The sequence below is a fragment of the Cervus canadensis genome, chromosome 5, assembly GCF_019320065.1.
Source record: "Cervus canadensis isolate Bull #8, Minnesota chromosome 5, ASM1932006v1, whole genome shotgun sequence".
NCBI lineage: Eukaryota > Metazoa > Chordata > Mammalia > Artiodactyla > Cervidae > Cervus > Cervus canadensis.
Genome location: NC_057390.1, coordinates 52,574,903 through 52,588,371, shown reverse-complemented (window position 1 = coordinate 52,588,371; position 13,469 = coordinate 52,574,903). Strand labels below are relative to the sequence as shown.

Sequence of the window (13,469 nt, the reverse complement as noted above, 5' to 3'; positions counted from 1 at the left end):
ATTCTAGAAAGTCCTTTTTTTTTTTTTTTCGCTTTTACTTTAGATAAAATAAGAGATAATTTCAGGTAGTGCTTAGTTAAGTAGCTCTCTCAACATCACACAGCCAGTGATTAGTCCCATCAGGGTTTTGAACCTGGGTTTTGAATCCAGAGTCTGACTTTTCTTTACTACAAGAGAAGAAAAGATAGAACAGGATAGAGCAACAGAGAGAGCTGGAAGTGGAGCATGAAATATAAGAATATATTGCCAGTAGGGAGAGAATGTTTACGATTTGGAAAAACGAGGTGTAAAGAGAGGACTAGGATCCGCGAGGCAGCAAACACTCCCTGGGGAAGGCATCTCTTCTGCTGCTCTTTTCTCTCTCCATCCAGAACTCAGGTAGCCACAGAGGATTTGATCCTGGAGAAGGAAAATGGCAATCCACTATATTATTCTTGCCTGGGAAATCCCATGGACAGAGGAGCCTGGTGGGCTACAGTCCATGGGGTTACAAAGAGTTGAACATGACTTAGCTACTAAACAACAATAGCAGATTCCACATACCCGATGAGGAGAGAGGCATTGGCTGGATGGGAGTTTAGTTTCCCCAACATATGAATAATGCCACATGATATAGCTGCTAGTGATTGAATGTGGAGAGGAGCGAATGGAAGGAGATGAATCATCCAGACTTCCAGTTTATGCTCAGTTCCCAGCACAGTCCTCCATCAACCAGTACTCGAAACTGTGGTCCTTACTCTTGATCTGTTCTTCGCTTAGTAGTTGCATATTGCATGCTGGCACCTAGGGGCCGTTGTGTAAGGTTGCTTTCATCACTTTATAAGAGACCTACCACAGCCACACAAGTTCAGCACCTCTGAGAGTACTGGTCTTCTTGGTGGCTCTTTGTGATCCATTTTGTGAAGATGTATCTCTCTTGGATTCTTGGACACTGGCTTGTGTTAAATTTGCCTCTCAATAATGATAACACAGCTTAGTGAGGGAGAATGGAGGAAATAAAGGGATCAAAGGTAGTGATGACAAGATCAACAATCAATGCATGGTTTATGTGATGTAAAAATTGTCTCCCGGGCCAGGAATCAATCTCTCTCTCTCTCTCTCATGTGTGTGTTTATGTATGCACAGTGAAGAATCTGCCCTCAATGCAGGAGTTGCAGGAGACACATTCAATCCCTGGTTGGGGAAGGTCACCCAGAGCAGGGCATGGCAACCCACTCCAGTATTCTTGCCTGGAAAATCCCCATGGACCGAGGAGCCTGGCGGGCTACAGTCCATTCACACAGAATCAGACACTAGTGAATTGACTTTATGTATATCTATTAACATATCCTTTAGCACATCTTCTCTTGTTGGATATATTTCCTATGCTTCTATTGTTCTATGAAAGCAACCCAGAGAAGACCTCTGGGCCAGGAGATCCTGATGTATAGGAAAAAAAAAGAAATAAAAAAAAAATGAGATGAAGACAACCTGGAGGATTAGAGATACCTGTTTATAACTTTCCAAGGGTTAACAATCCCAATATTCCCATTTCTGTTTGGATTCTAAGGTTAGCAAGAATGCCTTGCTTGGGGTTGAGCAAAAACTTTTCTGCCTCTAATGGTGAGGGAAAAAAAATGGCTCTATGCCATATTTAGGAAATTTGTTGACTGTAATTAAGCCTTCATGGGAGTCCCGAAGGTTTACTTACCTATAATTGAAAAAATGCAAATGAAGAGAGTTAATCAGTAGACTAGCTGACTAAGAAGAGCTACTACCTATTGAAATGAATTGGAAAGGAAGACACAAATATGTCCAGTTGGGAAGGTTACCTGAGAGCCAATGGGTAAATTTCTCAGCAACATTGGAGATTTTTTTTCTTAGCCTGGCTGGGACTGCAAGGCTTTTCTGCTAAGATCTTTGCCAATTCATCTTGAGCCATTTCATACAGATTTCCTAACAACTGGCCTCAGCCTTGGTAGAGCACCAGCTGCATCCCTGGCAGCATTCAGGGAAACTCTGCAGAAAAAAAAAAATAGTGAACCCCTTGTCCTCCTTTCTGTTGTGACTGATCCACTACTTGAAGTTGTAAAACTTTCAAAATCTTGTAATCAACTGGGAACATCCTTGGGATGCAACCAACTCTTTAGGAGTTAAACTACAGTATTTTCAACCTGTTATCAAGGATTGGTGCATGTTCTAATATTAATAGACTTAATGCAGCTTATTTTCTCTTTAACAGTAATCACAGCATACCTGTGATGGTCATTTGCACTTCAGACATCATACTTGCTAATACATTCAGCTAATTTTTATCATCTGATTTAAATCACCCTCCCTCCAATGCTTTGCATTTCTGTTCATACTATGTCTTCTATTTAATGATTTCATTAATTAGCAAATCATGCTATGATGTCTTTCAAATGTGGCTTAGACAGTAAAGAATCCGCCTGTAATGCAGGAGGTGTGGGTTCAATCCCTGGGTTGGGATGATCCCCAGGAGAAAGAAATGGCAAACCACTCCAGTATTCCTGCCTGGAGAATTCCATGGACTGAGGAGCCTAGCATACTACAGTCCGTGGGGTCCGAAAGAGTCAGACACGACTGAGCTACTAAAACACTATGATGTCAGTACAATATTTAGTTTCTCCCTGAAATTTAACTATAGGGAAAAATAAAGATTAAGTGCTGCATCATTTAGATAAAAATATTTGTCCATGATCAGATTAGTAGTAACAAATACAGAAAGTACTAAACAATTTAAATATAGAAGTAGAAATATATAGTAAATGATGTACTGTGTTCTAAACTGTATCAAGTTGTTTTTGACATTTGTCAAAATATGACCTCTTGGAGCAGGAGGAGAAGAAATTTTGTTTCCCATGCCACTGAGCAGATTCTGAGGGAGCAAAGTGCCATGATTGATTAATAATGCCTGCCATGGACACCTAGAGGTTAGTAGCAAATTGCTGCCCTCTGTGTTCACCACTGTCACTAGCTTAACAGGAAGGAATTTGGCTTTGCTAGTTTATTTCATTGTTGATGTTTGATGCGGAAGAGAGAGTGGGCTTGGGCACTGAAATGAGGGCTTTCCACACAGGAACCAACTTTTTTACAAGCATGGAAACATCCATGAAGGGGGAAAGATGCAATTTTCACCATGTCTTTGTTTGCTTCAGTTATTTATTACCCTGGATTTACTAGCATTTTTAAAAAGTGTTATTGATATAAGACTCTGGAAAAAGTAGGCAGATATTTCAAGGTATTTCAAATGTATCACAGTTTCTGAAGAGATCAAATATCTCTTCAAAGCCTCATGGATTTTTTAAACATGAAATGTTCTTCTTGGCTGATAATAGGCTGCAATGCTCCGGTTTTCTAACCTCCCATTCATTAATGGCAAAGCTGACTTATAGCAAAACCTCTGGTTTTTTTTTTCCTCCTGCAAGCAAAGCAATTTGTGACTCCTTTTGGAGAGATAACTGTTTAAATATAAATAAATGACCAGCTACAGTAGAGAGATTCTAGTTTTCTCAGGGTATTTACTTTCAATTTATTATAAGTTCTTCCATCACAACTTCTTCCCATCCAAACTGGGATGGGAAGCTTGGCCTTGAATATGTATAGTATAGTCCCATTAAAATACTTCTTGTTCTTATATGTTAAACACTAAAGTAGTTCCATTAAAAGATCTTGCTGGGGGCTAAAATGGACTCTCCCCATTTTAACTTTTTGAAAGTCATCAGCACCATTAGTTCTGAGTTGAGAAAATTAAAATAGCCTAGGCCCAAAGGGGACTGGGTTTCCTCTCCCAGGCACTCCTAAGCTTTTTGGGGTAGTCATTCCTTGGTTTTTATATTTCAAAATCACCTTCAAAATGATTTGGTTTATTTTGTTCAATTTAACTTAGCCAGTAGTCCCATGACACTTGTATTATTTTTAATGCAAGGACAGATTGTTTTGTACTTGGTATTTGCATGAACTGCCATTTCTGATTCATTATTTTGTGGTAATAGATAATCAGCTTTTTAGAAAATAGATTCATTTCCAGGTTGTATTTCTATCTCTACATGCATATTTTAAATGGATTAATGTAGAACATAGTGAAACCTTAATTCTCTTCTGTAATTATATGTCTGACCCTCACAAATTAACATCCTAAAATGTTCACTGTGTCACATGTGGTTAATCCAAGGCATTTCTCTCCACCTCTTTCACATTACTTTGCACTTTTGTCAATGCCATTGGTTGGGGGTGGGGCGCTGTTTTGTTTTTTAAACCAGCTGTTAAATCTAAACTGCATTTGGTTTATTGCTGGTTGGTCCCAGAAAGTTTACCATTATTATCAAGGGTGAGGGATTGCTAATTACTTAACAGAATCAAAAGTAGCCTTGTCTGTCAAGGGAATAGTTATTTCTTGATGATGTTATGTCTTAGATTATTAAAAGAATATTGATTTTGATATTAGAAGTATAATGCTGAAAAAAGTTTTAGTAGATTCATTGGACTTTTTGACCCGAGGGCAGAATATGGATTTACTATTTTATTCCACATTCTATCATGTCTCTCTGTAGAAACACTAAATAAGGAATGTGAAGGGGAGAAGAAATCAGAAATTGACATAAGTTGTATACTTAGAGTATGCAGGACTGGGAAAACCGATATAAACAAAACATGGTTTTCCTAAATTTCACTCACAGAATTTCAGCTCTCCCTCTGATAACTCACTCCACTTACTTATAGCACACACATTGTTGCATTTGTCCAAAGTTAAACTCAATAGCTGAGCACTGCAGCATCCCTCTTGTTTCTATTAATATCACCTGGATGAATTCATCCATATATACCCATTTGTATGATAGAGAAATGTTAAAATTGTTCTTCCTCAGCATTCTTAATCATCTAGGCACCAACAATATTCTGTTCAGTCCATCAAAGTGAGTTTAGACATCATGTCCACCAGTAAGCTTTATTTTCCTACCCTATCCCTATCTGATTCAAGGTAGATCCCTCTATTTTCTGGGATTTTAACACCTCACATCCAACTAAAGGATATATAATAGAGCATTAAAACTTCATGGGAGTCACAAAGAGCTGGACTTGACTTAGAAACTGAACAAAAATTAAAACTTCTGGTTTAATATTTGTATACCCAACACTTAAGCCCAGTGGTTGACACAACATAGATACACAATAGGTATCTATTGTGAAGAAATCCTTGGATGAATAAATGTGTAAGTAGACAGATGTAGGGTAGAGAGTAAATAATAATTAGTGTTTTAAGAATGTAATTGCACCTTCATGTGTGATTTGAGTCTTGAAGTCACGTTTGTGTCAAATTCTCTTTCTACTCAAACTGAGCACCTCTTGCAGTATTAACCCCATGTTAATGAAATAGCATAAAACCTAAGGACATGGGGTTTCAGAAATCTCCAGATGATCCTGTAAACTTTAAAGATTCATTATAAGCACTTTTCACAACAATCTTCAGCTTTGACATGAGGAATTAGCACAAATACCAATTAACGGAAGAATCATAATTCAGGAGTCTTCCCCCTAGTATTTCTCTCTATTCAAAACACAAAATAAGAAAATGCAGGGAAAAAGATATCTATTAGGTGTTAAATGAGGTGAAGAAGAATAGAGTGGTAAGAGAGGCAGAAAAAGAGCCAGAAAAACCCTATAAAAATGGCTGTAAAACAGTTCTCCCACCCCTATTTGCTTTTCATGGACTGTAATAGAACAAGATGTGAGCAAACATCTGTTGCCTTTTTAAAATAGTACTTTGATATTTTAAAAAGAATAGTGACAGAATTAGAAGAAGCCTATTTTCTGTGGTTAGGGACAACAGACACCTATGGGATGGAGTGGGGAGACTTAGTCTAGCACAGTTTGATGAATTTTAGGATTGTGGATTTGTCTGTTATCACAACTCTGAGAAACAGAATGAAGCGATGTATGGAGCATGGACTCTGAAGTTAGGCTTTCTGGGATTGAATCTTGGCTTTACCACTTACTACCATCACGATACAGGACAAGCTGTATGGCCCTTCTAAGTCCCAGTTGAACACAATAGTATTTCCTCTATCGTGATGAGATTGGGTGAGAGAAGGGAACCTTGAGAAGCTAGTCCAGAGAATGACTCAGGGTCACATTTGTTAAACGTAAGCTATTTTTTTTTTTTAATTAAGTAGCCACTTGTCTTAGACTTGATAGAGGAATTTTAGGACTTCCCCGATGGCTCAAGTGGTAAAGAATCTACCTACAATGCAGGAAACACAGGAGATGCAGGTTCAATCCCTGGGTCAGGAAGATCCCCTAGAGGCGCAAATGGCAACCCACTCCAATATTCTTGCCTGGAGAATCCCATGGACAGAGGAGCCTGGTGAGCTACAGTCCATGGGGTTGCAAGGAATCCAACATGAGAGAGTACACATGGGCATGTGCATACTCAAAGAAGTAGAAAGGCCTTTGAGCAGGAAAATACACAATTATCTTTCTGTGGGTGAGTCTAGTCAGTGAATATGCAGGCCAGCTTGAGGAATGACTCTGGTACCTTTGAGAATTATTAAGCTAGGAAGGCCAGCCCAGTTAAAGGCTTATAACACTCATCAGAGTAGCTGAGCCCCACCTGAGTGTACAGCCAGTCATTACTGCCATAGATTGAATGTGCTTCAGAGAAACTGAGCAAGTACAAGACAAATCTGCAGGGCTCAGACCCCAGGCATTGCTGCCACTATGGTGAATCCAAGCCAGGAGAACAGCCAAAGGGCCAGGAAGGATTACTGGGCAGTAGCACACCCGAAGACTTCCCCAGTGACTCAGAGGTAAAGAGAGATGCGGGTTCCATGCAAGAGATGTGGGTTCCATCCCTGGGTCAGGAAGATCCCCTGGAGGAGGGCATAGCAACACGCTCCAGTATTCTTGCCTGGAGAATCCCATGCACAGAGGAGCCTGGCGGACTACAGTCTATAGGGTCTTAAAGAGACAGATAGGACGGAAGCGACTTAGCATGTATGCACGCAGCACATCCAACACCCAGAGATAGAGTTAGAAAGAATGCAGGTTCTGAGGATAAGACCCAAAATCACAGATCAGGAGATAGAAGCTCTTAATAGACTCAGTCATGATGTTTATAAGATTGCCTGTTTGTGTGTGATCAGTCATGTCTGACTCTTTTGTGACCCCATGGACTGTTGCTCACCAGACTCCTCTGTCCATGGAACTTTCCAGGCAATAATACTAGAGTGGGTTGCCATTTCCTGCTCCAGGGGATCTTCCAGACCCAGGGATTGAACCCACATCTCTTGCATCTCCTGCATTGGCACGTAGATTCTTTACCACTGAGCCACCTGGGAAGCCCATCAGATACCCAGACAGAGTTAATAATTGAGATTTGTTCATTTTGAATGATAGGTTGTGACTGAAAAACAAGACCCCAGAGACTGAATGAGGCTTAAGAGAAGTAGCTCAGTATAGTGGTTCAGCTGTTGGGCTTTGGTGAGAAATGGATAGTATGGGGTCCTAATTCTTACTTTGCCAATTCATGGCATCCGGTCCCATCACTTCATGGCAAATAGATGGGGAAACAGTGGAAACAGTGGCTGACTTTATTTTTTTGGGCTCCAAAATCACTGCAGATGGTGATTGCAGCCATGGAATGAAAAGACGCTTACTCCTTGGAAGGAAAGTTATGACCGACCTAGACAGCATATTAAAAAGCAGAGACATTACTTTGCCAGCAAAGGTCTGTCTAGTCAAGACTATGGTTTTTCCAGTAGTCGTGTATGGATGTGAGAGTTGCACTATAAAGAAAGCTGAGTGCCGAAGAATTGATGATTTTGAACTGTGATGTGGAGAAGACTCTTGAGAGTCCCTTGGACTTCAAGGAGATCCAACCAGCCCATCCTAAAGGAGATCAGTCCTGGGTTTTCATTGGAAGGACTGATGCTGAGGCTGGAACTCCAGTACTTTGGCCACCTGATGCGAAGAGCTATCTCATTTGAAAAGACCCTGATGCTGGGAAAGATTGAGGGCAGGAGGAGAAAGGGATGACAGAGGATGAGATGGTTGGATGGCATCACCGACTTAATGGAAGTGAGTTTGGGTGAACTCCAGGAGTTGGTGATGGACAGGGAGGCCTGGCGTGCTGTGGTTCATGCGGTCGCAAAGAGTTGGACACGACTGAGAGACTGAACTGAACTGAACAGGGACAAGTTACCTTACCTCACCTCCCTAAGTTTGCCTTTCTTCATCTGTAAAAGGTGGTGTAGAGGTTTCTATTTCAAGGATTTTTGACTCTGCTGCTGCTGCTGCTGCTAAGTTGCTTCAGTTGTGTCCAGCTCTGTGCGACCCCATAGACGGCAGCCCACCAGGCTCCCCCGTCCCTGGGATTCTCCAGGCAAGAACACTGGAGTGGGTTGCCATTTCCTTCTCCAATGCATGAAAGTGGAAAGTGAAAATGAAGTCGCTCAGATGTGTCCGACTCCTAGTGACCCCATGGACTGCAGCCTACCAGGCTCCTCCATCCGTGGGATTTTCCAGGCAAGAGTACTGGAGTGGGTTGCCATTGCCTTCTCCTTTGACTCTTGAGTCATGCAAATTAACTAAAAGGACTAAAGCAATGCCAAGCACCTTGTAAACATTCAATCAATGTTGGTTATTATTATGAGAACTTCATTTTCACATATTCATTAACATGTTTTGTTTGAAAATGCCCTAGTTACAGTATACATCATGAAATAGGATGCAGTTATGTGAAATAAGTTTTGCTAAACCTTCTATTTAAATATCATCTTCAAATGTAGCTTTATGATTTTTAAGGTATTTTCTTTAGAAAGTGCATTTTTAACAAAATGCGCCACTTGGAAACCAGGTCTCAGTGGTATTTTGGACAAGTGTAAAGGAAACCCATTTTTAACTAAAACAAATTATGATGGTGCTGAAAATGATCTAAATCATTACAGTGGGTAAAGGGCAAATGGTAAAATGTACCCTTAGAGAATTCAATTTTTAAGAAACAGTCAAATTTTGCATTGATTTTGGATTGGCCTTACTACCTCTGAATGTATTTGCTCAGGCTTAGCTGGATCTCACCTCCTCATTTTGCCTTGCCATAAGTTTAATACCTGCCCTACCAGGTGGTTTGAACAAAGTCATTGGCTTAATCATTCAGAATCATCTCACTCTCAACCAATGTGTTAGGTTTATTCACAGGATTCGTGCGTCAGGCTGGGAGAACAAAGGGGTTCTGAAGAAGAAAGAGGCTATCATATTTTTGCAGCAGAATTAGACACCATCTATCTGAAAATGGAATCTGTGGTAAAAATCTCCAGATTACTTGTAATTCTTCTCTTTGGACTTACTCAGTTCTCCCAAGACTTGCTTTTCCAGGGACAATTTAAAATACAATAGACATACTTTGTCCTATTCTACTTCTACTAATTCTCTTGCTCCAAAGCAAATCAAGACAACTGTCCCTGATATATTAATATCATTCTACCCTCTCTTCACTCATAGCCCACAATAGAAGCAACTAATTTTGTAAATGAATATTGCTCATTTTTGAAACCTGACAGACTTTTACAGGGAATTGTCAATTGGCTGAGGGGTATTGTATCTAGCGCTAAAGAAACTGTGACTGAACTCCAAATTGTCCCAGCATCTTATCTCTTTTCTTCATTATTTGTATTCCTACCTGAAAGTATCATTGGAAAGATGAAAAAGTGAAATTCAATCAGTTAACGAGCTGTGATGTTACAAAACTTGTGGATGGTGAAAGTCTGAAATCGTTGGATGAAACAAGCCTTGAGATAGTCTTTGGGTTTCATTAATCCAGAGGTTCTCAACCTTTGGCATGAATCAGAATCTCCTGGATTACCAGTTTTCGATTCAGAAATTTTGGGATTGGCCTGAGAGATTGTATTTTGAAAAGGTTCCCAGGTGATGCTGATACTGCTGGTTCAGAGACCATACTTAGAACATCACTGCACTAATCTGTGCTTGGCTTCCCTTCTATTAATGTGAATAATCTAGAATTTTCTTTTCCTTAGCTGACTTTAAAATTTATGCTGTATAAAGTAAACATTATTGGCTAAACGGTTATTTTGGTATATGGACATCTTATACAGTGTAATAGAATTGGTAGTGTAAGTAATTACTCTATCCATTTGGTTGATTTAATTTGCAAAGCAGTCAATTATATATTCCTTGAGTCATGGCTCTAATCCACAAATCTCTGCTTCTCTATATTATTGTGGAGTCAATGTAATACTGACGTTTAACTTATGTCTGTGTGTATGAGTGTGTGTGTATGGTGAAGCCTTAATTTTATGGCATTGTAAGAAATTCATACTTAAAAAACTCCTTCTGTTGTTTTCTCCAATGATCTGATTTTATAAGCTTTTTGTGGTAGAACTGAGTTCATTTCTCATAGAATTTTTTAAGCTCAGAATGTTTATTTAGCTTTAATAAAGGATGTAGAAGAGATAACAGCCAGGGTAACATAATAGAGCCCTTAGATATAACATCTGATGTCCCCAGTCACTACTTGAGACTCACTTGGTTCACAAGAAATGACAAGTTAAGTGAATGCAGGTCATATCACATGGGGAGTCACAGTGTTTGGGGTCACTGGGCATAAACACTGTTAATTCCTCACACCCAGAAGGCCGTATGCCTCATTCCCATTCTCTAATGTAGCTACAGTCATTGATTACAAGTTATACAATGAACAGCCTCAGCATCTAGGAGCACATTCCTTAGCAACAGCCTTGAATTTCTCATTTAGCTGCAATGGGATACCTTTCCTGAATTGATACTATAAGTTTGATGAACAGATTACATTCAGGCATCCCTGAGGCTGGAGTAATATTTGTAGTCCAGCTGTTAATTCTTTCCCGTCACTAGGTGACACATACAATCCTGACTGAATGGGAGTCTGGGAAATGCAGTTTTGAACTTTTCCAGCTTTTGTTGTCCTGGAGTTTGAAACAGATATTGAATGGTCTAGTATGGAGTATGTAACATGCTGCCTAACTGATGAAAAGCAGAAAAGAGGTAACTTGAAAAATCCTTGGCCTTAGAGTCTGGATATGAATTTGCACACCAATGCTGCTCTAAGCTGTGACTTGTCTTAACAATTTTAAAGTCATCCTACCTAATAGGGTGTCAGTATGGTACAGTAACTGTACAGTCTTGAAGGACCTTATCACTTAAGCTGAGTAAACTTGTGAAAATTACTGGACCTCTGCATGCACTAGATCTCTCACCATATGATGGCAATGACAGTAATACCTACATCACAGCATTGTTGTGAGAGTTGAGTGGGGAAACAAAGTTCTTAAAATAGCATTTGGCACTTCTTAAGAAAACAATATTTCATTTAGCACATGAATAGGGGGTCTTATTGAATGCTCTCTGACCTAAATACACCTAACACAATTGTTGATATTTTTATATGAGGTACATTTAAGACCTGGGAATAGTCAGACAGATACTGTAGAGTATCAGACACCTAATTAAAAAGTCAGTGTATCCATGGATATGTTCTTCTGCCTAGCTGCCTGCATCCGTATCAATCCAGAGGTCAGGGTGGAGAAATTATTTATAAATAGATGTTTTCACTGGGAGGACCATAAAACTGAGATGGAAAACCCTTATAACTTTTTATTCTTCAGTGCCTGCCAAATGCTTTTCAAACATTTTAGTAATTGTCGTCATTACCAGTCAGCCTAATGTAATAACATTAGGTGTTCCACTTTGGAAAATTTCTCTTATGTTGGAATTCTTACGTGATTAAAAAAAAGTTTTGTCTTTAGTGGTATTGAGATTATATAAAACTGTGTATCATCAAATATTCTCTTTTTTTCCTCCTCCTTATGTTGGGGTTAAGAATAGAAGACAGGTGACTGTTTTTTAACCTATTCACCTTGTCATGTAATAGTTTGCTCCTTTATGGAAATACTGGATACCGGCACAGACACAACTTTGTTTTAAATGTGAAGTTGCACCTCCATCTTCTGAATGCTGGGCCTTGACTAACCCATTTTTATCTCATTCTTCTACTTCAGCTGGACAGTGCCACATCACTCATCCAGGCAGCTAAAAACCTGATGAATGCTGTTGTCCTCACGGTGAAAGCATCTTATGTGGCCTCAACGAAATACCAGAAGGTCTATGGGACAGCAGCTGTCAACTCACCTGTTGTGTCCTGGAAGATGAAGGCACCAGAGAAGAAGCCCCTTGTGAAGAGAGAAAAGCCTGAAGAATTCCAGACAAGAGTGAGACGAGGTTCTCAGAAGAAACACATTTCGCCTGTACAGGCTTTAAGTGAATTCAAAGCAATGGATTCCTTCTAGGACGATAGGCTTTAACAAGAAAGCTTTTTCTTTCTTTCTTTCTTTTTTTTTTTTCCTTTTTAATTCCATTTTTGTATGCATACCTGCTGACTCGTATGCCTCTGGCATGGGGAAAATAAGGAACAGTGTCTGTTTGCATGTAAGATGAGATGTGATCAATACCACTGATCCGTCTCTAGCCTGAGGAGGGGACGGGAAATTCCTGTCCCGAGGTGGCACAGAGCTGTCCTTTGCAACATTCTCATAAAATTGGGCAGAGTTCACATTGCAGTGTTTATGGGAGTGGGAGGGATGGGGAAAATAAAATTAACTCTACAAAAGCAAACTCTAATGCATGCAAGAATCATTAGGTTGGCAGGTATATTAATAAGTGACAAACTGGAAGTGTAATGGTAGAACATAAAGCTTGTATTGCTTCTGTTTAAGTGCAAAAATGTACTAGCCAATACGCTTAAGTGTGTGGCCCACAAATTGAACAATTTAACTTTGACATCATGTCCATAATATTATGTGGAGTTTTTACTAAGGAGAAACAAACTCATCCAGCCTAAAATGTTTCTTTTAATCTGTATTCTGTTCTTTCTCTTCTAGTCGTGCCATTACTAGTGCTCTTGTTATCAATTTCCCCCTTTACTGAAAACAATAAACCTTTGTTTAAAAGAATTATAATCCTTCTGGGGGCACTGGAAGCACAATGTGGTGATCATCTTGCTCTTACTTTAAAAAAAAAAAAAAAACTGAACTATGACTTTGCTAGAAATAGGAGGCCCAGTGATGGAATGTTAAAGGAATGGAAACTGACAACGTGTGAAGGTTTAGAGGCAAATACATAGGTGTAGCTTGGAGTGCTGGTATCTAATATACCATTGTATCCACTAACTCGAAATAAACACATTTAATCTTGACACCTGAAGAATGTTTTCCTCCTTTGAATGCATGCTTATAGACAATTAGAGCATCTTCTTGAAAACTGATTAAAAAATACTTTGTGTTTTTAGAAATTGGGGGTAAGAGTAGGTAAGTGACATGTAAAGAAAACTCTGGATCATCTTTATAGTCCAGGAATTTATTTTTCTGTGTGTTTTTCCATGTGGTTTTTATTCACTTTCAAAGTGAATCTAATGAGAAAAT

General features: G+C 39.4%; 1 protein-coding gene across 5 annotated transcripts in view; it reads left to right on the top strand.

Annotated features, from left to right (window-relative positions):
• Positions 1-13,243, top strand: part of CTNNA2 (catenin alpha 2) — a 1,320,456-nt gene extending 1,307,213 nt beyond the window's left edge. For 3 of the 5 annotated variants that reach the window (XM_043468828.1, XM_043468830.1, XM_043468831.1), the window contains one exon: positions 12,051-13,243. In XM_043468828.1, coding sequence (XP_043324763.1) covers positions 12,051-12,338 — 288 coding nt within the window. In that variant the 3' untranslated portion in view covers positions 12,339-13,243. Of the gene's footprint in view, positions 1-9,183; positions 9,301-12,050 lie in introns of all 5 variants that reach the window. The other 2 variants (XM_043468829.1, XM_043468827.1) reach the window with 1 other exon arrangement.
• Positions 13,244-13,469: the final 226 nt, after the last annotated feature.